Consider the following 21,651-nt stretch of genomic DNA (forward strand, 5'->3'; position numbering starts at 1 on the left):
GCTGGAGTGTGAGGGCAACTCTTGGTCTTGAGTACCATTTGCAGGATGGAGCGTGTGTTAGTGTTTTCCTCTCTTTGTGTCTAAGCTACTTATTCTGCTTTAAATTCTGTCCTCAGGGACATGAATGCCCTAAACAATGGTCTTGCTGTACTGCCTACACAGCATCAATGCATGCTGTTCATGCACAGCTAACCAGAGATGCTCTTTTTCCAGGTGATTGTGTCCCGGGGTGGTCGCTTTTTGGAAGCACCGGTCTCAGGAAATCAGCAGCTATCTAATGATGGGATGCTTGTGATCCTGGCAGCTGGTGACAGGGGTTTATATGAGGACTGCAGTAGCTGTTTCCAAGCGATGGGGAAGACCTCATTTTTTCTAGGTAATTGAAACACAGAGGGCCTGATGGGAGTTTCTTAGTAAGTGCAAGGACTGAGAATTCCAGCAAGGAGTCCAAAAGGCATATGTGTTCTCTATTTCTTGTCTTCGTAGGCAGTATGCCTGTTCTTCTGGACCTTGACTGATTTCAGAGCTTTCAGCCTAACTGGAGGTTTAACTGGGGTTCTTTAGTGTGGAAAAGGGAAGGCTTAGTGGGGACCTTAGTGCTCTCTTCAACTACCTGAAAGTGGGATGGAGAGAGGAGATGGCTGGTGTCTTCTCCCAAGGAACAAGTGACAGGACAAGAGAAAATGGCCTTAAGCTGCACCAGGGGAGATTTAGACTGGATATTAAGATCAATTTCTTCCCCAGAAGGGTTGTCAGGCATTGGAACAGGCTGCCCAGGGCAGTGGTGGAGTCACCGTCCCTGGAATTGTTCACAAACCATGTAGACAAGGCCCTTGGTGACATGGTTTAGTGGTGGCTTTGGCAGTGCTGGGGAACAGTTGCACTTGATGATCTTAAAGGTCTTTTCCAACCTGGTTGATTCTGTGATTTTTCTTTTGAATACTGGCTCATTTTGGAGAATCCATGATACTTTTCATTTTAAATCTTACTTTTTTACAATTTCTTCCTTCCCTCGAGTACTTGCAAAATGGATAAGTTTCTGAACTTTTTCTTTCTGGGGAAACGAGAGTTGCCAAGTGCTTGATATGAAGAGTCTGGTAGTGTTAATACTGTGTGGGATGGGGGAGCAAGGCTGCTGTATCTCTTCTGGAGGAATGCCCAATGGTATGTCTCACTCCCAGGTGAAGTAGGCAATGCTGCCAAGATGATGCTGATTGTCAACATGGTCCAAGGCAGCTTCATGGCAACGATAGCAGAAGGACTGACTTTGGCTCAAGTGACTGGCCAGTCCCAACAGACCCTTCTGGATATCCTCAATCAGGGACAACTTGCCAGCATCTTCCTGGACCAGAAGTGCCAAAGTAAAGTTCTCTTACATTGTTTTATTACACGACATTTGCCACAACTTAGCAGCATTTCAGATAATGGCAGAAGGGAGAAAATAACCATCCCATCTTCATCAGCCTGGGATTCTGGGTACTTTAAGCATTCTGGAAATGAAGAGCTGAGTTTCATTCCTTTCCTTTCATAGCCAGGGATTCTGAGAATTCGCCCCAAGCTCTGCATGGTCTACAGCCTGCTTAGGATTTGAGTTCACAGTGAGGATTTCACTGGACCAGGGTATTAACTGAAGTGGAGGGCAAGCTGCTTTGCAGTCAGTTTGCTTTGTCAAGTGGGCAGTAGTGACATCTGCTGTGGCCAGGTAAAGATAGAGGGCAGAGAAACAGAAGAGCTAAAAGCAGTGTTCCCAGTGCTCAGCATGGGAAAAGGAAGTTTGGTGTGGAGTTGCATGCCCTTGCAGTGTGGGCTTGATTTACTTTTGTCATGCTTATTTTTTGCATGCATTCCTCTCGACAGATATCTTGCAAGGAAACTTTAAACCTGATTTCTACCTGAAATACATACAGAAGGATCTTAGATTAGCTATTGCGCTGGGTGATTCTGTCAACCACCCAACTCCAATGGCAGCTGCTGCCAATGAGGTAAGAGTTACTCAGTTTTCAGATGTGTGTTGCTCAACATGTCTTCAGTAGAGCCATTTGTCAACAAGAGCCAAAATCTAAGAACTACATCATCTCTATAACAAGGGAACAGTATTGAAATACATTTTGAGTAGGATGGAACTGAATTTATTTTTATTTTAGAAGCCCTTAGAATGTCACATCAGTAAACAGAGATGGCCTCACCAAGACCTGTTGTGTTCTGATTTGTGCTGCTCCACAAACTTGACATACAAAGCAGTTCTCTGGTTTGCAGTGGTCAGCAAAGTAGTTTTTCTGCTGGGGAAAGGCTTTGCACACGCGCAGGCACTGATACTTTCCTAATTTCTCTTCTCCAGGTCTATAAACGAGCAAAAGCATTGGACCAATCAGACAACGACATGTCTGCAGTGTACAGGGCCTACATCCACTAGGCTACACCGTTCTTACTCTTAATACTATGATTATTGATTAATATTATTATGATACTGGGTTTTAACTCTGGACCAGTCCATCTCTGTCTTTCCATTTACTTTTATATACAGACTTTGAGATCTGCCATGGAGGCAGCTGCTGCAGTGAGCCTTCCCCTGGTGGCAGAAGTGGGGGGGAGGAAGGGGCTTGGATTGTTGCAGTCTAATTAGAAAAATCCATGCCATGCACTGACAGTCATGGAACAGAACAGTGGCGGCTTGTTCAGAAGCTCTGAGGCAACTCTGCCAGAAATCTGCTGCTTGGCTGCTTTTATTTTCCTCTTTGTATGCTTGTCCAAAATGCTGTTTCTAATGATCCCTTTTCTTCTTTGCCGTGAAAATAATGCGTGTATTGGACTCTTTGTATCTAGAGGACAGGTGACATACTTCCCATCTACCTATGAATATCAGTAAAGTCCTTGGTCCCAAGTAAGGTGAGGAGCATTCTTGTTAATTGGCCACTGTTAGAGAACAAAGCACCTCCCATGGAGGAGAATGGCAGTTCAGAAGGTAATGGGATTGCACACTGTCTTGATTCTGTTTCATTTTAAACCTCCACCTCCCCAAAACGCTGATGGAGGAATTCTTTGTACAGTTAAGAACAGATTACATCCATGTCTTCTCCTGTACAGACAGCTTTAGCTTAAGAAACACAAACCTTCATGAAAATGAGAGAATGCCGGTGTTAAGTGAGCCTCCTAAAAGGCTAATCACAGCTGCCCATCCCAAAACCAGCATTGAATATCAACACATTTGCATAGAAAATTGCAAGAGTAACATGTAGCCTAAAACTGAGGCAGAGATACTCTGGGGAAGGAGCAAACCTTAGGGTTGCTCCTGGTCTTAGCTTATGTTGTGTTGCTTCACTTGCTTTATTCTTGTTTTTTTTATCCTTGTAGACAGTAATGATGACAAAGGTGTCTTGGATTACAGCAGTGTCACAGAGTGATGAGTCTGAAAGGGGTGAAAAGAACAATTATAGAGCAAAGAGACTGGGATTCCTGAGCTGCTTCCCACGCTCTCTGTCTGGCCTTTGCATGGTCATTATATCCCTTAGCCTGTTTGCCCATCTGGAAAGGTGGGTGATGAATGCCTACCTCACAGGGATGTTTTTGTGTACTGATTTGTGATCTTTATACATGTCAGGTTTTCCATATATGTTCTTAGTGTTACTACTCTGGGCATGACACTAGCACAGTGTGAAACTTTTTCCTGTGCCTGTGACTCTGTGGCCAGATAGCAACTTCTAGAAAGACTAGGAAATAAAATGGGAGGCTAAGGCCACTCACTGCTGAGCTTCTAGCTTTCTAGACTAGAAATATGGGACTTTAACTGCAGATGCCAAGGATGGAGAGCAGAGATGCTCTCTGTTGCTAGCAGAGTAACCCAGAGCCTGTCTCTCAAAAAATTCACAGAGCATGTTTGTTTTTTTTTTTTTTCCCTTTCCTCCCCATTCACACTTGCTGTTCTCAGCATTAGCCTTTTAGGAGGGTTCTTGCATTTTAGACTTGAGAGTTAGTAAAATGCCAGTAAGAAATTTTATTGGCCAAAATCTCTTCAGTGGCACAGTCTCCTTTCTTGGGTTGGGATTCTGACAGGAAAGAAAGCAGATTCAAATGAGACCATGTTCCTTTAAACCTGTGAGGTCTGGCCCTCCTGCCATCTTATTTTTCTGGTAACTTCATGTCTGTATAAGGAAATGTTCCTGTGGGTTAGGATTTCTTACCAATCCTGCTTTGTGCAGCATGTGCATATGATTCAGGGGCACCTTATTAAGAAACAGAGAAAGTATCAGATACTTGTTATGAATCGTAACATCTAACACCTAATGCTGTAAATGTTACTTGTTGACTGTTTCACTGCCTGTGATCACCATTATCTGTGGGCTAATAACTGTGTTACACATTATGTCCTCTGGTGAACATCTAGTAGTAGAACTTACGCATCAGTTTGCCCATTTGTCAGTGGTATGCGTGAACAATACTAGTTATACATGTTTCTTAGATAGTGCAACTGTCATCCTGCATGTAGATATCCATATTAAAGGCACATATAACTACTCAGGATAACCAGCCATTAGCCTGCTTTTGACACACTTGCGCTTCCCCTGTCCAGAAGAGCTCAGCTGTTAGCATCAGAAGTCCTTGGTTAAACATACTGCAGTTAAGAAATCACTTATGTGAATTGTGTATTGAGGACATCTGGGGAAATGGTGTTTTCGGGGGCAGGAGGTAAGTTTTAGGTCTTATAGTCTAAGAAATCTTTTGGGAGGAAAAGGAAGGTACTGTCCCTGGTCAAGAATGAAACTCTGCTGAGCCAGTGCAGCAGCATCCCTGCCCTGTCCCTGCAGAGGTCTTTTGGGCGAGAGTGAAGGTGAATGGTTCTGAGCAAAGGGAATGGAGGATCTCCCTCTTCTTTACTTTGTGGTGCCTCTGGATGGAGTGAGAGTACAAAAGGAGGTCTCAAGTCCCGTGACCTGTATTTCATAGTGAACTCAACTGTATTTGTGAGCGGGAGAAACGCTCCCTAGCGCCCTGCTGCCGCAGGTTTTGTTTTCCAGAAATACTGTAGTACTCAAAATGGATTTGATTATTTATGTGGGAGTGGCAGGTGTAGACTACTTCAACACTGTAATTTATCCTGAGAAAGACTGACTGCAGCTTCCTGGTGAGGAAGTTGGATGTGGGGTGGCTGGAAGGTGAAGTACACTCACTGGTGGGCCAGGTAGGAGCAGGAGGAGACTGAGGGCTCTGACGTGGATATGGAGTGAGGAGGGAGGAAACGGTGAAAACCCAAATGCTTCAGATGCCGTTTGAGATGAACTCATGTCAGTCTCGCTCAGATTCTTGTATTTATGTCTGTAGCCTCTGAACATGGATCTTCATCTGTTCTATGCCTGAGATTTGGGGGAGATAAAAGGGCGAGGGTGAGAAGCTCTAATAAAACTGGCTACTCAGTGTTGTCTTAATATTGTTGAGAATTCTGTAAAGTTCCTTTTATGAGGATTTCTGTTTTGGCAGTTTGCTTTTTTTGACTCCCTCCTTTTTAAAGAGAAAATGTGACACTTGTGAAAAGCTTGTAAGAAAAACATTTTTTTCCTAAATGATAGATCCTATAGTTAATTAAGGTTGTGAATTTTTATTTTTTTGCGTTGTTTTTAATTAATGTTTGTCATTCAGAATAGGATGTGTGAAAATGTTTAAATGGCAAAACAAAATTTTTTTTTGTGCAATTAACAAAGCTACTGGCAAAAAGAATAAAACCTTTCTTGGTAACACGATGTTCTTGTGACAGTTCCTAAAGCCTATCAAACCTCAAGTGCGGCACTAAAGAATTGTGTGCATTCCTCAAAACATTCAAAACTCGGAGATGCTGGAAACCAGCAGCATGCCTGAGAGCATTTTGGTCCTTGCAGAAGCCTGATCTTGTCAGTGAGACACTGCAAAGGATTAATGGGATAGATTCCAGACTCTACATGCAGAAGGCTGTGTGCATCTGGGCTAAGAGGAGGAGGAAGGCTTTGTATTAAAGCAAGGAATGCTGAGAGGTGGAGGCCCAGGAATTTTCTGATGTGGGTGACTTCTTGTGTTGGCCAGGTATTGGGAGCCTGGTGCCCAGTTGCTGTGTCTGGAGCACCTGTCCTTCTGGCTTTTGGTGTTTTTTGCGCAGTAATGCTTAAGAGCACCAACTCAGCAGTGAGTGGGGTTTCCTAGGACAAGATCACCTAACTGAAGTGTTTGTAAGCTCCAGAATATTGCTTTTTGATGATCCAGGCAGCAGTTGCTGTCAAACGGCAGTAGCTGTTCGTTTACTGAGGTGTAAGGGGCTAGTACTTGATAGGCTTTAGCTAATATGAATGACAGGTGCTACAGTAAGGAAAACTCTGGTTTAGCACTGTAATTAAAAGCAATGCAGAAGGTGGGGGAGCAGGGCCACCACATTAGAGTTGTGCCTACAGCAGAAACAGGTAGTAGCAGAATTTTACATGCTCTGTGAATGAGCAGTACCTTCCATTCCACAGCCACCTCACTGATGCAGTGAAGATGATGGTGCTCTTTGCTTCACCACCTGTCACCCGCAGTAAATCTAGCGTTAAAACCCACTAACTTCAACAGAGAGTTCAATGCCAGCATAAACTTACTGCAATTTCAGAATTTTGAGAGGAAAGTGATGAGACTTCCAAGTCTTTACCCATTATTCACAGAATCATCGCAGAATCACAGATTGGTTTGGGATGGAAAGGATTTTAAAGCTCATCGAGTTCCAGCCCCCTCCCATGGGCAGGGACACCTTCCTTGGACACTGCCAGGGATGGGGCAGCCACAGCTTCTCTGGGCAACCTGTGCCAGCACCTCAGCACCCTCACAGGTGTGAGAAACGAGCTCAATTCTAAAAAATTTATTAGGGACAAAGTCAGTCGTTCAAAGCAAACAGCGCTGGGTGCATGACCATAGCCAGAGGCGCCTTGTTGTGCCCGTACACAAGCTTTTTATCCATTCTCTGTTGCATCAGCCGAATACATATTCAGAGTTATCGCGGGAACAGGGAGGAACTATTACAATTGCTTCTCCGAAAGGATTTCCTGGTTTCCTCCTTTCGGTGCATGCTTTGTGCCTCCTGGTGGTCGTTTCCGGGATCTTTGGGAATGAAGTAAAACGTCTTCCTCTAAGGTGAACTTTTCACCCTCGCTCTTGAGCCAGTTCTGACCAGTCTTGTGGGTGTTAGTTCTTTCAGTTTCTCTCACTGGTGTTACATTACAGGATGGTCATATTTGATAAGCTTTTATCTTGTGCAGGCTACATATGCTTGGTGAAAGCAAAATTTCATTAACCCTTTATTACCTCTCACACAGGGAACAACTTCTGCCCAAGATCTCATCTCAATCTCCCCTCTGTCAGGTTAAAGCCATTCCCCCTTGTCCTGTCCCTACAGGCCCTTGTCCAACCCCCTTCTCCAGCTTTCTTGTAGCCCCTTTAGGCACTGAAGCTGCTCTTAAGGTCTCCCCTTAAGGAGCCTTCTCCAGGCTGAACAAGCCCAGCTGTCTTACCCTGGCTCCAGAGCAGAGCTGCTCCAGCCCTCGCAGCACTTCAGGAGCCTCCTCTAGGCTCGCTCCAACAGCTCCACAAGGGCAAAGAAAACACAAGAGGTACACAGCTTGACTTGGGGTTCCAATTTTACCCAAAGTGACCTATCTCTTAATCACAGCGATGGCTAGCAGGAGATAGGAAGAATAAATACCTCTACCGCTGGTACCATCCAACCGCTACCAGTGTCGCACCCGCTTAACGTCACCTCGCCGCGCTTCGGTTGCGCAGGGAGCGCGGTGCTGCCCAATCAGTCGAGGCTTCGGCTGCGTTGCTGGGCAGAGAAACAGTGGTTGTAGCCAGTGGGAGCAGCCGAGGGCGCAGCGAAGGGGCGGGGCCGGCGGCGGATGGTGGTATGGCGGCGGCAATGGCGAACGCGGGCGAGCGGATGGTGTTGGTGAGTCGGCTGGGCTGGGGGGCTCCTCCTCTGTTCCTCTGTTCCTCTGTTCCTCTGTTCCTCTGCTCCTCTGCTCCTCTGCTCCTCTGCTCCTCTGCTCCTCTGCTCCTCTGCTCCTCTGCTCCTCTGCTCCTCTGCTCCTCTGCTCCTCTGCTCCTCTGCTCCTCTGCTCCTCTGCTCCTGCGCTGGGTGGTTAGCCGCAGCCCCCTGGCTGGCTGCGGCGCTCTGTGAATGCCGCCCTGTCACCGCTGCGTGCGCTGCCGTGGGGCTTTGATGCCAGCTCCGGGCTCCGGTGCTGTGCTGCCCTCAGCACTACTCCTCCTCGCAGAGCCCGTCTTCAGCTGTTGTGGCGGCCCTCGCTGAGCTGGCCTCCACTGGCGCAGGGATTGCTGCCGCTTCTTGCGCTGGCCGCGGTTGGGTCCGGGCGCAGGTGGGTACCCTGCCTACGTAAATCACTGGTTGATTTACGTGACCTTGGTGTTTTTCATAGCCCAGTATCCTGCTTGGTGGAGGACCAGCCCCAGCAGATGATAGGCAGGATAGTACAAAGGGTAAGGGGCTAAAGCTTAAACAGGGAAGATTTAAGTTAGATGTAAGGAAGAAATTCTGTACTGTGGGAGTAGTGAGGCACTCGAACAGGCTGCCCAAGGAAGTTGTGAATGCTCCATCTCTGAAAGTGTTCAAGGCCAGGCTAGACAGGGCTTGGAGCAACCTGGTCTAGTGGAAAGTGGAAGGTGTCCCTGCCTGTGGCAGGGGGTTGGAACCAAATGGTCTTAAAGATCCTTTCCAACCCAAATGAATCTGTCATTCTGTAATACATGTCAGAGCAGCCTTGTTGCCTTGATAAAGGTAAGGGAAGATGTGGACCTGCTGATACTGCGGATGCCTCCTTGGACACAGTCTGCAAGAAATAGTGAAAGCTTCCTCTCCAAGGAGGGAACTTGAGAGATGCATCTGGACTGGACAGAAAGCCACATGTGAAAACCATGGTTTTCTAAAGCTACTGTGCTTTAGAATGATACGACTGCATTCCCCCAGAACACAAGGCGTGTAGTTGTGCATACATGGTGAATGAACTTGACTTAGCATAAAATCAATACTGGGGCAGGAAGATCTTGTGCAGTCAGTTGAAAGATACCAAAGATGATGTGCAGTGGAAACACGTGCATAGCAGCAGTAGGGTGGCGGAGGCACTTGAAGGTGTCTGTGTTACCTGCGTGAGTTCTGTTCCTTTGTGAACCTGAGGGAGAGTGAGTGTAACAGAGAACAAAAGAACAAGGAATCCAGTATATTGGCATGATGCCCAGAAACCCAAAACAGGATTAAATGGTGAAAGTCAGTAGTCCTGCAGCCACACTGGTTTGAAGGATAACGGAGAATCCTGCCTAGGTTATAGTAGTGTGTACCTGCTTCAGGTGACCATTTGCAGAAACAGAACTGGCCTTGTCCTACTCTTTATTTAGATAACTGGTGCATAAGGTGACATCAGGGAGTAGTTATTTTGTGTTTTTCATGGTGAGCAGGGACTATCAAGCGGAGAAACCACAGGCTTAAATTCTCTGAGTTGACCACACTTCTCCATGATTTCTGTGGGCAACCTGCTCAATTCATTTCCTTCTGGTAGTGTCCATGTGGAAAATTTCTCTTCTAAGGCAGCAAGTGTCAATCTCTTCTTTGTCCCTTGCTTGCTCCTGTCACCTGCTTCTGTGATGTTTTTCAGCATGGGGCCTTGTGGTTTAACAGTAATCCTTAGCTGTGTGGTTTGAGGATCTGCTTTATACAGGCTTCCCTGCTGGCTGAGGCTGAAGGTGGTGCTGCCAGATCTGAGCTTATTTCTTCCTGAATTTGCCCAGGTGATGGGGTGTCTTCAGCTTTTCTGTCCTGCCACCCACATTTCAGCTTAGGTTTACTTTTAGGCTGCTGTTGCCTGGTAAAATGTTACAGGGTGGGGGAGGAGAAACGTTTTAGGTATTGTCTTTGTTTCTCACTACCTAATTTGTCTGCAAGGTGAGTGTGTTTTGCCATTGATGGTAATTAGACTTTATCTCAACCACAAGCTTTTAATCTCAGTTTTTTCTCTTATCCTGTTGAGGAGGGGGAGTAGGAGAGGCTGAGTGGGTATCTGGCTGCCCAACAGTCAGGGTCAGCCCATTCCAGCAGCTTAAATAGATGTCCCAGGTTTTGAAGCAGCAGGGTCTGCACATTTCCCTGAAATTTACATCTTGTGAATTTCCAAATCCTGTGATTTGTATGAAGGCTGTTTTGTGAGACAATATCAAAACAAGAATAAGGACAATTCATTTGGTTAGGATGGAGAGTAAGGCCCTTTAACAAATTAGGACTAAATATTTTTCTTCTACTAGCATGTGATTTAAAAGACATGGACATAGCAGAATACTTAGAACTTAAATAGTTTTCATGTGTGACTGAGAGAGAGATCTCTTTCCAGTGTTTGACTTCTAATGATTCCACTGCTATCTTTCCACAATGTAGGAAGAAGAATTTAAATGGCTTTTACAAGAAGAGGTCCATGTTGTTTTGAAGCAGCTGCAGGATATTTTGAAGGTAAGGTTTAATTTGCTTCATCTGTTTTTTTGTATTGTGGGTTTGTTTGCTCTCCCATGTGAGGACGGGTGGTAGATTTCTCCTGAAGGAAAAAATTCTTGGTAGAGGGTGCACAGAAACATCCCTCCTGCATGTCTAGTGCTGTCTCAAGTGTTTGCTTACCCTCTGATCTTGAGGATTCCGTAAAGCTGGTTTCCCCTAGATTGCTCTGTTCTTGTTCCTCTTTGCTGAGAGCTGCTTTGAAAAGGCACATGGAGGCAGCCAGACCTGCCTGCCAGGCATTTGCATGAGATGGGAATATCTTCTATAACAGAGAATCTGGATCTGCCTGTAACTCTGTCATGTGATGGTGGAAACAAGCATGATAGCCTTTAGCTGACAAGCTACTACTTGTGCAGTAATTTATAGCATGCACTTCATAACCATCCTTCACTTGCTATACCCAATATTCCTGCTTCTGTGCTGCTACCTGCCCCTTTCAGAGGTGTGATGTGTTCAGCTGAACCAGGACTGCAGCGCCTTTCATCCAACCTGAGCCTGGGCTGCTGAGTATAGCTTTTTCCAGGCAGGGGGGTGGTGAACTGGCCAAAGGGGATTGTGTGCACAAGAGCTCACTGCTGTCCTGCTAGGTTAGTTTCCGACAGACCCAGCTTCTTCATGCCCTGAGGTTTTTGAGGGGGTTCCTGGTTGATGCCAGAGCAGGGACAAAAATGTGGAGGTAAGGGGGGTGGGTGCCAGGAGAGGTCAGAGTGCTGTAGTGCCAACCCAGGATGTGACTCAGTAGCAGGTGACAATAGCCTGCAGTATCTCTATCTGTAGTGTCTGTTTTGAAGAATTTGTTAGAGATTTAAGGGTAAAGTGCGATTGAAGGATAGCTGTCAACCACTAAGGAGGGCTGGGTTTCACCCTTCCCAGGTGGGTAAGGGACCAATGGTTCTTGTACTGTGCAGCCCAGAGCAGGTAGCATGATGAGAAAGGGCCACTGCCATGGCCCTGAGGGCATGCAGGGCTGGGCTGGGCTATGCAGAGTGACAGCTGAAGCATGGGATTTACAAGGCCTTTTGCCATGGGCTGCATGCACTGAGCTTTCTCCTGGTCTGCACCTGTCATAGAATCCCAGCCTGGTTTGGGTTGAAGGGACCTTAAAGGTCATCCAGTTCCAACCCCCTGCCATGGTCAGGGACACCTTCCACTAGGCCAGGTTGCTTCAAGCCCTGTCCAACCTGGCCTTGAACGCTTCCAGGGATGAGGCAGCCACAGCTTCTCTGGGCAGCCTGTGTCAGCACCTCAGCACCCTCACAGGGAAGAACTTCTGCCTAAGAGCTCATCTCAATCTCCTCTCTCTGTCAGGTGAAAGCCATTCCCCTTGTCCTGTTCCTTCAGGCTCTTGTCAAAAGCCCCTCTCCAGCTTTCTTGTATGTCCTACAGGAGGATGAGGTAAAATCCATGTGTTGTGCTAGCTGGATTGTAGGAGGCTTGCAAAGATGATCGCTCTTCATTTGGCCACTTGCTGGCATCTGCGTTTCTTCTCTTTGTCCCTGGCTTGAGGTGTGCTGGGCCCCAGTGAATACTCCAGCACTTACTGTGTCCTCTCTCTGGCAGGAGGCTTCTCAGTGCTTTGCCCTGCCTGCCAGTGGCTTGGGAGGAGCTGTCAAGCAGGAGAACTTTGTGCTGAGCACATCCAGGTAAGTGGTCATGGTCAGTGGGTTTCTGCTGATCTGCCAGACCGCTTGGTGGGGGCTGTCCTTGTGCTGGGGGCTCTCCTCTGTGGTGCAGGGTGCTGTTCCTCTATCATCCGATGCAAAGGTCTACAGCACCCGAAGAGTAAAGGGGTTTTATTTAATACAAGTTTTTGCCTTAAGGAAAACAAGACTCTTCTGGCAGGTTAACAGTCTGTAGCTGTGTTTCAGGGCTGCCTTAGCCAGACTTGTGCCATTTCCTACCAACACCTCTAACATAGTCATTGGTTACCAACCACTCACTGGTGGGCTGCATCAGTGTGCTGTTGTCAGCAGTTTTGCCAAGAGGTGTTTTCCTGATTCTGTGTGTAGGGAGTTGCAATTAAAAGACCTGAATTCTGCTCTTGGCTCAGTTTTTGACTCTGACTGTGGACAAATCTTACCTCTGTCCTAATCTCCCTAAAATAGCAGTAAGAAAGGTATTTTGCACAAAGCAAACTGAGATCTGGTGTGGAAGGTGCTTATAGAAGTGCAGTTCTTCTGAAGTAGCTGTCCATTTTTTGATCTTCAGCATAAGCCTTGGTCTGAATAGCTGCACTCTGGCAGATGTTGCAAGCAAAGTAGTACACCTTAGTCCTTAGAAACAGAGTGGTGAACATTTTATAGAATGATGCAGTGATTCTGTTTTGGGTTTGAAGGTTCCATTCTTTAGATATTAAAGTTGATTTTAGTATTCATTCGTTATTGTTGCAGGGTGGATCTTAGTTGATATCAAGAGTCTCTGTCCTAGTGTATTAAAATTTAAGGTGTGGCTAAACTGAGTTCTTGAAGGCCCTTGGTGCTTCAGTCTTCCCCCATTGTTCGTTGTAGATGTAAGCCCTCTTGCAGAACCTTTCAAAAGGTTTGGGGTTTGGGTTTTTTTTGGTTTGTGTTTTTGTTTTTTTTCTTGTTTGTGCGTGCAACTTTCAACTCCCATATGAGCCACCTAGCACTCCAGTGTCTGTAAGTAATCTTAATATCTTGTGTTTGTGCCTGCTAGAGCTGTTTGTAACAGCAGCCAAATTCTTGATAGATAATACATGAAATAAGGATAGGATCAGAAATAAATATAATGTTTTAGTCAGGGCAGTTAGAGTGAGGTGGCTCAAAAAGAACATGACAGCAGCTGGCCACAAGCCAAGGTCTCAGGACATGAAAGCGTGTGTGTGGTTCATCTGCATAATCCAGCTGACCCCTGGGGGTCAGCTATATGGGACAGGCAGGGGTGGCATTAGATTGATATTCAATATGTCTCTTGCCTCCTGTGACTAGTGTTGCCCAGATCTTTCTTCTCATTTCAGCACAGACCAGGTGAAAGGAGTGTTGACACTACAGGGAGATGCACTATGTCAAGCTGTGAGTACTTGCAGTGTTTCTTGCTTTAAACCACCATCAATGGGTGGGAGTCATCCTTTTCACACTTCGATGACCTCAAGATAGAGGCCATTCTTACTATGCTTTATCAGTGATCAATAAGTATTCTTTATCAGTCTTCCCTAATGGGCCTTAAATCCTTAATGTTTCAGCAACTGCTGAAATTTATTAAGATCCAGCATTAACACCACCCTACCCCCACTCTGTGGTGAGTGGTGGAGGCGACTTCTGTGGGGATTCCTGGCTTTTACTGCCTTTGTTTAATATCACATTTCCTCATGGGCCTTATGAGATGAGTTTGTGTGGCCTGCCTAGGGCATGATTCACTAAATGCCTTTCAACTTGCCCTTTGTATTAACACCTTCCTGTAGGAGGACTGAGGTTCTGGCCATGCCAGGGCAGCGGAAAACAGCTTGCCAAGATTGTCTGGGAGACAGAACAGAGGGGGACTGGCAGTCTTCATGCTCTTTATGTGGGGATTGCTTGCTTTCATGCGTTTATTTCTTTCTTCAAGGACATTAGTCTGAAAATGCCCAGAAATAATCAGCTCTTGCACTTTGCATTTCGGGAAGACAAGCAGTGGAAATTGCAGCAGGTACTGTTAACTTTAGATGTCTACCCGTCTGTGGCATGTGTGCGTTCCAAGCAGTAGCTATAGCCCCTTGCTTTCTGAGAGGGAAGGTTACGTCCATCCTGCATTAACTCCAGTGGTAAAAACTAAGGGAGGAGACAGATGCATTTAAATTCAGTTATGGTGCTGGGAGAGAGGTGGGACCTGCTTGTTCCTGAAACACAAGCGAGCTGAAGGATGTCTGCATAGCAGTCATAATGCTTCAAAAGTTGTGCCTAGGGTGGCTATGAAGTACTGGCCTTGTGTCTGCTTGTAAAACCCAGGGTAGCAGGGCAAAAAGCAACTTTGAGTAGCTTGCTCTCATTCTCTTACAGAAATATTTCTTTAAGCTGAGAATAAACCTCACCACACTGTGCTCTTGTGGCATAGCTAAAGGGCTTCGGCTGCCCAGAACACTGAATCTCTTTCCCCCCGTTTTGCTGGGAAATACTTGATTTCAGGACCTGATCTTGAAGATGTAGTTTCCTGCAGCTATTTTGTTGTAGCTGAGTAGGTTGGAGAAAGATGTATTCCACATGCTTCACTATGGCTCAGATTTTTCTAGGTGATTAGTGCATTTGGTATTGAGTTCTGTTTCCAGTAACTGCATTGGTAGTGGAGTGAAACCCCTACCAGGTAACTTTGTAGAAATCTAGAAAATCGAAATGTTAATGCCAAGCACGACTGGGTTTGTTTATGCTTCACAACAAGTCAAGGAAGTTTCTGTGATAACACTCATAGAATCATAGAATAATTAGGGTTGGAAAGGACCTTAAGATCTCATCTAGTTCCAACCCCCCTGCCGTGGGCAGGGACACCTTACGCTAAATCATATCACCCAAGGCCTCGTCCAACCTGGTCTTGAACACTGCCAGAGATAGAGCATTCACAACCTCCCTGGGCAACCTATTCTGGTGTCTCACCACCCTAACGGCAAAGAATTTCCTTCTTATATCCAATCTAAACTTCCCCTGTTTAAGTTTTAACCCGTTACCCCTTGTCCTATCACTACAGTCCCTAATGAAGAGTCCCTCCCCAGCATCCTTATAGGCCCCCTTCAGATACTGGAAGGCTGCTATGAGATCTCCAAGCAGCCTTCTCTTCTCCAGGCTGAACAGCCCCAATTTCCTCAGCCCGTCCTGTTTTATGGCTGGTTTCTATTGCTGCCTGGTTGATAGGCTTCTACCAGCTTTTATGGAAAATACCTTCCTGTATTTACTTGCAAGTGTTGTGTTCTAATATTGTTCAGATGTGTAGTGTTAGTAGTGCCTGAAGGGCTTCTGTGCAGAAGCATTTACCATGATTATGTGGTGATCTTTGTCCTCTGAATTAAAAATTAGTATCTTGAAGTATTGTGAGTTTTCTTCCCTTAGTGAGTGGTGCCAGTTGAAGTTTTGTTCCTCTGTGCAAAGTAAAGCCATTGGTAATAAACTGTACTATAGGCACATTTCTGAGGAACACAGGTGCAGGCACACAAGTTTTGAGAAACTTGATTAGAAAATAGCAAAATCAAGGTGGAGTAAGAATGAAGCAAATCCTTATAATAGCAGGATTGTCACTGCTGAGTTGAGTAACAGGAACTATGTAGCTTGCTCAGAAGCATCTGAAAGATATAAAGGCTGGAGGTGATGTTTGGAGATGCCATAGACCTACTTGGTACCTGCAGAATATCTTTGCAGTTTGGCAGTGGACATTATCATCTCTTTCTTCTCTCTGTAGCTTCCAGAGCCTTACGCTTCGTAAGAGCATCCCTGAGCTCTAGATGAGGAGGAACCAGTACGCAGATCTATGGCAGGGAGGCCTCTATAAGGCTCAGCTGTGATCTAGGGGTGCTGGGAAGCAGTGTAGATGTATCGCGCTACAAATACCCCAAGCTGTGTTATCCATCTTCCAGCAGCCACTTCTCATACAGGCTTCCCTGCTTGCCTTTTCCATTTATTGCACAATCTCATCTACCCTTTTTCAATTTTCGTGCTGCTGCTTGGAACTGAGCACAAGTCACTTTCTCCCAGGGCCATTTTTTTCTTTCCTCTGGTTTGTCCTTGCTCCCGTGAAAGCAGTGGGATAACCTATTAATCTTGCTTTGGTAATGTCTCCTGGCTACAAGTGGTCTTGCTTGACAGCGACTTGAGCCAGCTGTGTCCTCAGCCTGGTCAAGTGCCACACAAGTGGCATGATGGCAGCCTCTTGATGCTGGACATAACTCTCAATCTCAACAACTGTAGTTTACATATATATTGGAAATCTGTGTTTGTTGCTCACTGTTGCTGCTATTGATGTAATTTGTCATTGGTTTTAGCTGCAATAATTCTTGAAAAAGAAATCATTATGCATGTTGTTGGACCTGACTGCTCACCATCAACAGTGAGAATTTCTATCTGAGCAGTCATGATCAGAGTCCTCCCAGGATGAGAGTGCATGATGTCAGTGTTTCTTCAGAGCAGCAGCAATATTTTTATTGACAATGCAGGTTGTAGCTATCAGACTGTTATGCATCTCCAGTCCTTGAGTGAAGAACCCAGTAATGCAGCTGGGCATCAGTGGCAGACTTGTGTTAATGAGTGTCTGGTACTTAGACAGAAATGGCCTTAACATTTGAGAAGTCACCATCTTCTTAGGGCCAATTAGATAATCAGGGAAACCTCTACTTCCTACTGTGAATCAGAGTGTTTCCTTAAGAGGACTGTGTTTGTACCTTTGCAGATCCAGGATGCTAGAAATCACGTTAACCAAGCTATTTACCTGCTTATGAACAGAGATGTAAACTACCAGTTCAAAACAGGCTCGGAGGTGCTCAAGGTGAGGAGGAAGCATTCTCTACTTGTGTGGTTTCTTCCCTCCATTTGCTGTTTCAAAGACAGTCTATGTACATTACTGTCTTGAGTCTTGTACTGGAAACAGATTCCCCAGTTGTACCTGATATGTCAGAGTATCCATGTGTCCTGGGTTATTTTTCTCCTTCCTGGTAGCTGGTGCAGTGCTGTGTTTTCAACTTTAATCTGAGAACAGTGCTGGTAACACACCAGTGTTTTAGTTGTTGCTAAGTAATGCTTACCTTGATCAAGGACTTTTCAGTCTCATGCTCTGCCAGTGAGAAGGCACACAGGAAGACAGGAGGAAGCAGAGACAGGACACTTGACCCAAAGCAGCCAAAGGGGTATGCCATACCACAGCACGTCGTGCCCAGTATATAAACTGGGAGGAGTTATGTGGAAGGCTCACATTGCAGCTCAGATTGGTCTGAGTATCAGTCGGTGGGGGGTGAGCAATTGTCTTGTGCAGCACTTGTGCTTATTGTTTTTTTTCCCCCTTCCCTTTTTAGTTTTATATTCTCCCCCATGTTGTTTCCTTTATCATCATTAGTAGTAGTAGTAGTTTTCTATTATACTTTAGTTAATGGACTGTTTCTATCTCAACCTGTGGGGTTTACATTCTTCCAGTTCTCCTCCCATCGGTCCAAGGGGATGGGGGAAGGGGAGAGTGAGTGGCTGCATGGTGCTGAGTTACTGCATGGGCTTAAACCATGACACCATGTGACCTCATATTTGGTATGAATCTATGCCAGTTTAGCATTAGTAACAGGGCTGTACATCCTGGTGAGTATGAGCAGTCAGTGCTTTGTTGCCAATGATGATAATCTGGAAGCATCTCTCTAGATCTTTTTTGGATTATGTTATTACAGAGCTTATGCTCTTCCCTGTCAGTGTTTATGGCAAGTGAAGACACAAGGTAGTTGTCAAAAGATTGCTGTTAGTATTTGCGACTGACAATTTGAAAGTACTGCTTGCTAGTAGTGTATCTGGTCTGATACAGACCAGCTGCTGAGTGGCAGTAAAGCCCAGCCCTTTGCTTGGAATTGCTTACTGAAGCTACCAGAGCTTCAATTTACTCATTAGAATCCATTACAATATAACATGTGAGAAAGCTAAACCCTTTAGTCTCCACATGGCAAGGGCTGCTAATAGGAAGAAACTAAGAAATAAAACTTTTTTCCTTTTGGGTGGAAGCAGGATGAGAAATTAGTCATAATATAACATGCCTTCATCTTAGCAGTTATGAGCTCTATAAGAGACATGTTGCTTCCCACATTGTTTATGGAAAAGGAAGTCTGCCTGAATAAGCATTTGTGGTTTCTGGCAGGATTGAACTCACGATGAGCTGGTTCTTTTCTCTAGTGCCCTAGCTCATAGATGGTTATGAATGAGGGGGCCCATGCAGCAGTTGTATTCGTGATGTGGGAGTAGGGATAACTAGAACACAGCCTGTTGTTTTTCCTTAATGCTCTTCAGAAGAGCATAATGAATTTGTTGATGCTTCCGTAGCATCAGTAATTGATCTCATGTTCTATTCTTCTAATCAATAGCTGTTCTCTCTTCAGTCCCTGATATTAAAGGCTCCTGCCTGTTTCACAGGTGTCTATGGCAGTGGTAACAGTTAAACTGCATTTATGTGGGAGCCACCCCTTCCCAGTAAGTGCCTGAATTCCTGGAGGTGGGTATTGCTGGTGGTGATTTTTGTAACACTTGCAAAAGGTTGTAGAATTCTGCAGTATGCTATCTAGAGCTGTCCAGGGACTGCCACTCAGCAGTGTACTGTATGTTTTCTTGTAGCTTATGGATGCTGTGATGTTACAGCTCTCAAGAGCCCGAAATCGGCTTACCACTCCAGCCACTCTAACTCTACCAGAGATTGCCTCCAGTGGTCTCGCAGTAAGTGTGTCATGGTCTAGCTCTCCATACAGTCTGGTAGCATGCACCAGTTAGGATATTGTGCTGCATCCTGGTGGAAATGAGTTTCCAAGTGTTTCCTGAGGCAGAAAGAGAGCTGAAGTAGGTGAAAACCCTACATTTTCGGCTTCTCTGAATCTTCCTGTAGGAAAACAGATGACTTGGGCATGAAGACTATGTTTCTTAGAGAGTAAGTTCTGTTTTCTTCCCAGGAATCTTGTCTGGGGATGATTTGCCCTTGTGAATGCTACCTCCATCCTCTTTGTCACCATCATGCATACACCATTTCTGTCAAGTGCAGCAAGAGCAGCAAACATTGCATGCAAGCTACCTAGTCTTTGTTTCTTTCCTGTCCTGCTCACTATGTTGTAACTGTAGTATGGCTTAGAAAAAGGTAATGATTTCCCAGCACTAGAAATAATGGTCCTTTAACTGACAAAGAAACTGCTTATTTTCTCACCAGAAAATGTTCACTCCTGCTCTGCCTCCAGACATCCTTGTGAATTTCTATATTAACCTCAATAAGCTGTGCCTGACTGTCTACCAACTTCATGTGCTGCAGCCCGGCACAACCAAGGTGACACCTGCTATCTCTTAAGCTTAATTTATTTACCCTTCCCTATGTACCACTGTGAGGATGCACTGTTACATGGTGCAATGTGGTATGCAGAAGATGATACAGAAATGACTCTACCTGCTGTGAAGTGTCTGTGTTTATATCTGCTGCAGACAGAATACTGACTCTAAATCTAGTCTGGGGCATGGACACTTAACCCAGAAGAAAATATTGGTGCTCTGGAGAAAACCAGTAATTTTTTTTTGGCATTTTTTTGCCAAGTAATGCTTTATCTTACAAAATAATTTATAATTTTGTGTAATTTTGGAAAGGCATAATTGTATTACTGCAGTTTACATTAAAGTAGCATCTTTGGTTTTCTGAACAGTTTTGATGGATACTTTTCTGCTTTACCTGTTGTGTTTGGGTCAGCATGGTATGTTGTGAAAACAGAATTAAACTCTTAAGCTCTATGAAATGCACTCCTCTGTAAGGATATTTGTCCTAAAAGTCTCTTTTGTTTTTCTTCTGGATCTTCTCATCTTACTTTTGTTAGCTAAGATGGACTCGGTGACTGTGTAGATCCCTTTTCATGAAGGGATCAAATGTCATGGATTCCCTATGAATGGAGTATTCAGGCAGATACAGCATAGGCATTTCTTGATGTCAGGCTACTGAAAATGCAAACCTTAAGTGTCCTTTGTTTACAGTGTTAAATGCTTTTCTTTCTCTTCTAGAATGTCAAGCTTGCTGGAGGGTCCATTTTACACAACCCTGGAGCCATATTGTAAGTACAGTCACTACAAGGGCTGTGTAACAGGTGTAGGAGTATGCTGAGGATGAGATTCAAATGGCTGTATGTAGTTTTAATATTAGCGTCTGTTAAATGAAGCAGCTATGCAGTCACTTGATGTAGCTGTGCCTGTGAAAGCGCAGGTGCCCATTAACAGTGCTTCTTTAATGACTTGGTCTTAAAGGCCTGCTCAAAGATGTGACTTTTCGGGATACAGTCCATCTATACAGTGCCATGAGTTTGTCTAGAGATGAGAGGTGTCCAAAATGAACATTATTGGCATTGCTGTTTGCATTTCTGTCTTTTGTGCTTCTCTGAAAACTGATAAAGTTTCTAACTTAACACTCTTAGTTTGTATTCTCTAACTTTGCCAGTTTTTCTTTTAAATGTAGTAGAAATCATAATAGTCTCCGCTGTGAGAACAGACAACAGTTGATTTTTATGCTCTGTGCTGTTGTGTGCGAAGCTGTGCTCTTTTTTTTTTTCCCCACTCCAGTGAGTTTGGCAACCAGCGGTATGAAGTCAGCCATGTCCATAAAGTGGAATGTGTTGTCCCATGGTTAAATGATGCCCTTGTCTTCTTCACAGTTTCACTGCAGCTTTGCCAGCAACTGAAGGATAAGGTAATGGCCTAGAAAAAGGGCTTTGTTTTAAACTTTGGGTTTTGAGAGGACCTCGGATCTAAAACTCTGATGTGATGTTATTCGGTACAACTTACATATAAACTGAAAACAGTGATGAGTCAATGTTCTTGGAGCCAGGGAGCTGACTGGCACTGGGTAGCAGACAGCCAGCTGGGCTAAGTGTAGTAGTGTGGCAGAAGTCTTTCCTGAACTAGTGACTAGGTGAGAGCAGGTAGATGCTTTTGTGTCCTCAGTCATGAGACTGATTTTGTGAGAAAATGACAGGTTACAGGAGAGGAGGCATGGAGACCTCAGCAAACTAGATTCCAACAGACTAATGTTCAGTATCAGCATTGCAGCTGAGCTGGCTGCCACCTCGAGCAAGTAACTTTGTGCTCCAAGCCTATTCACTGACAACAGCAGCACATCTGCCTTTCTGCAGTGTAGTGCTGCAGTGTGTAAGACTGTAAAGCTCAATTGTCATGCATGCATTATATGCTCTTTCTGCTGTGGCCCAAAAGATATGGGAACTTACTTGCTTTTCTTCTACCTTTCCAGATCTCTGTTTTCTCCAGTTACTGGAACTACAGGCCATATTAGTTCTCTGTGAAGTCTCCAAGCCTTTACAGCACTTCCAGTGTCTTTGTTTTAAATATGCCAGCTGAGCACAGGTCAGCCTGAAGAGTGCTATGGCTCACTACCTACCCTGTGGCTCTCCGTAGGGTAGGGTCATTGTATCCTGAGACACAGCT

General features: G+C 45.1%; 1 protein-coding gene across 11 annotated transcripts in view; it reads left to right on the forward strand.

The window, feature by feature from the left end:
• The window catches only part of GLYR1 (glyoxylate reductase 1 homolog), a 44,539-nt gene extending 22,893 nt beyond the window's left edge, over positions 1-21,646 (forward strand). For 4 of the 11 annotated variants that reach the window (XM_057410322.1, XM_057410328.1, XM_057410330.1 and 1 more), the window contains 10 exons: positions 10,427-10,498; positions 12,101-12,183; positions 13,518-13,572; positions 14,105-14,185; positions 16,904-16,999; positions 18,811-18,909; positions 19,391-19,504; positions 20,221-20,270; positions 20,773-20,899; positions 21,458-21,646. In XM_057410322.1, the coding sequence (XP_057266305.1) occupies positions 10,427-10,498; positions 12,101-12,183; positions 13,518-13,572; positions 14,105-14,185; positions 16,904-16,999; positions 18,811-18,909; positions 19,391-19,504; positions 20,221-20,270; positions 20,773-20,899; positions 21,458-21,499 (819 nt within the window). In that variant the 3' untranslated portion in view covers positions 21,500-21,646. Of the gene's footprint in view, positions 1-213; positions 377-1,181; positions 1,362-1,857; positions 1,983-2,338; positions 5,733-7,876; positions 7,934-10,426; positions 10,499-12,100; positions 12,184-13,517; positions 13,573-14,104; positions 14,186-16,903; positions 17,000-18,810; positions 18,910-19,390; positions 19,505-20,220; positions 20,271-20,772; positions 20,900-21,457 lie in introns of those variants that run through there. The other 7 variants (XM_057410323.1, XM_057410324.1, XM_057410332.1 and 4 more) reach the window with 6 other exon arrangements.
• The last annotated feature ends 5 nt before the right edge of the window (positions 21,647-21,651 follow it).

The sequence above is a fragment of the Pezoporus wallicus genome, unplaced genomic scaffold (assembly GCF_028554395.1).
Source record: "Pezoporus wallicus isolate ANWC-B61680 ecotype Strahan unplaced genomic scaffold, APGP_CSIRO_Pwel_v1 contig_4046, whole genome shotgun sequence".
NCBI classification, from domain to species: domain Eukaryota; kingdom Metazoa; phylum Chordata; class Aves; order Psittaciformes; family Psittacidae; genus Pezoporus; species Pezoporus wallicus.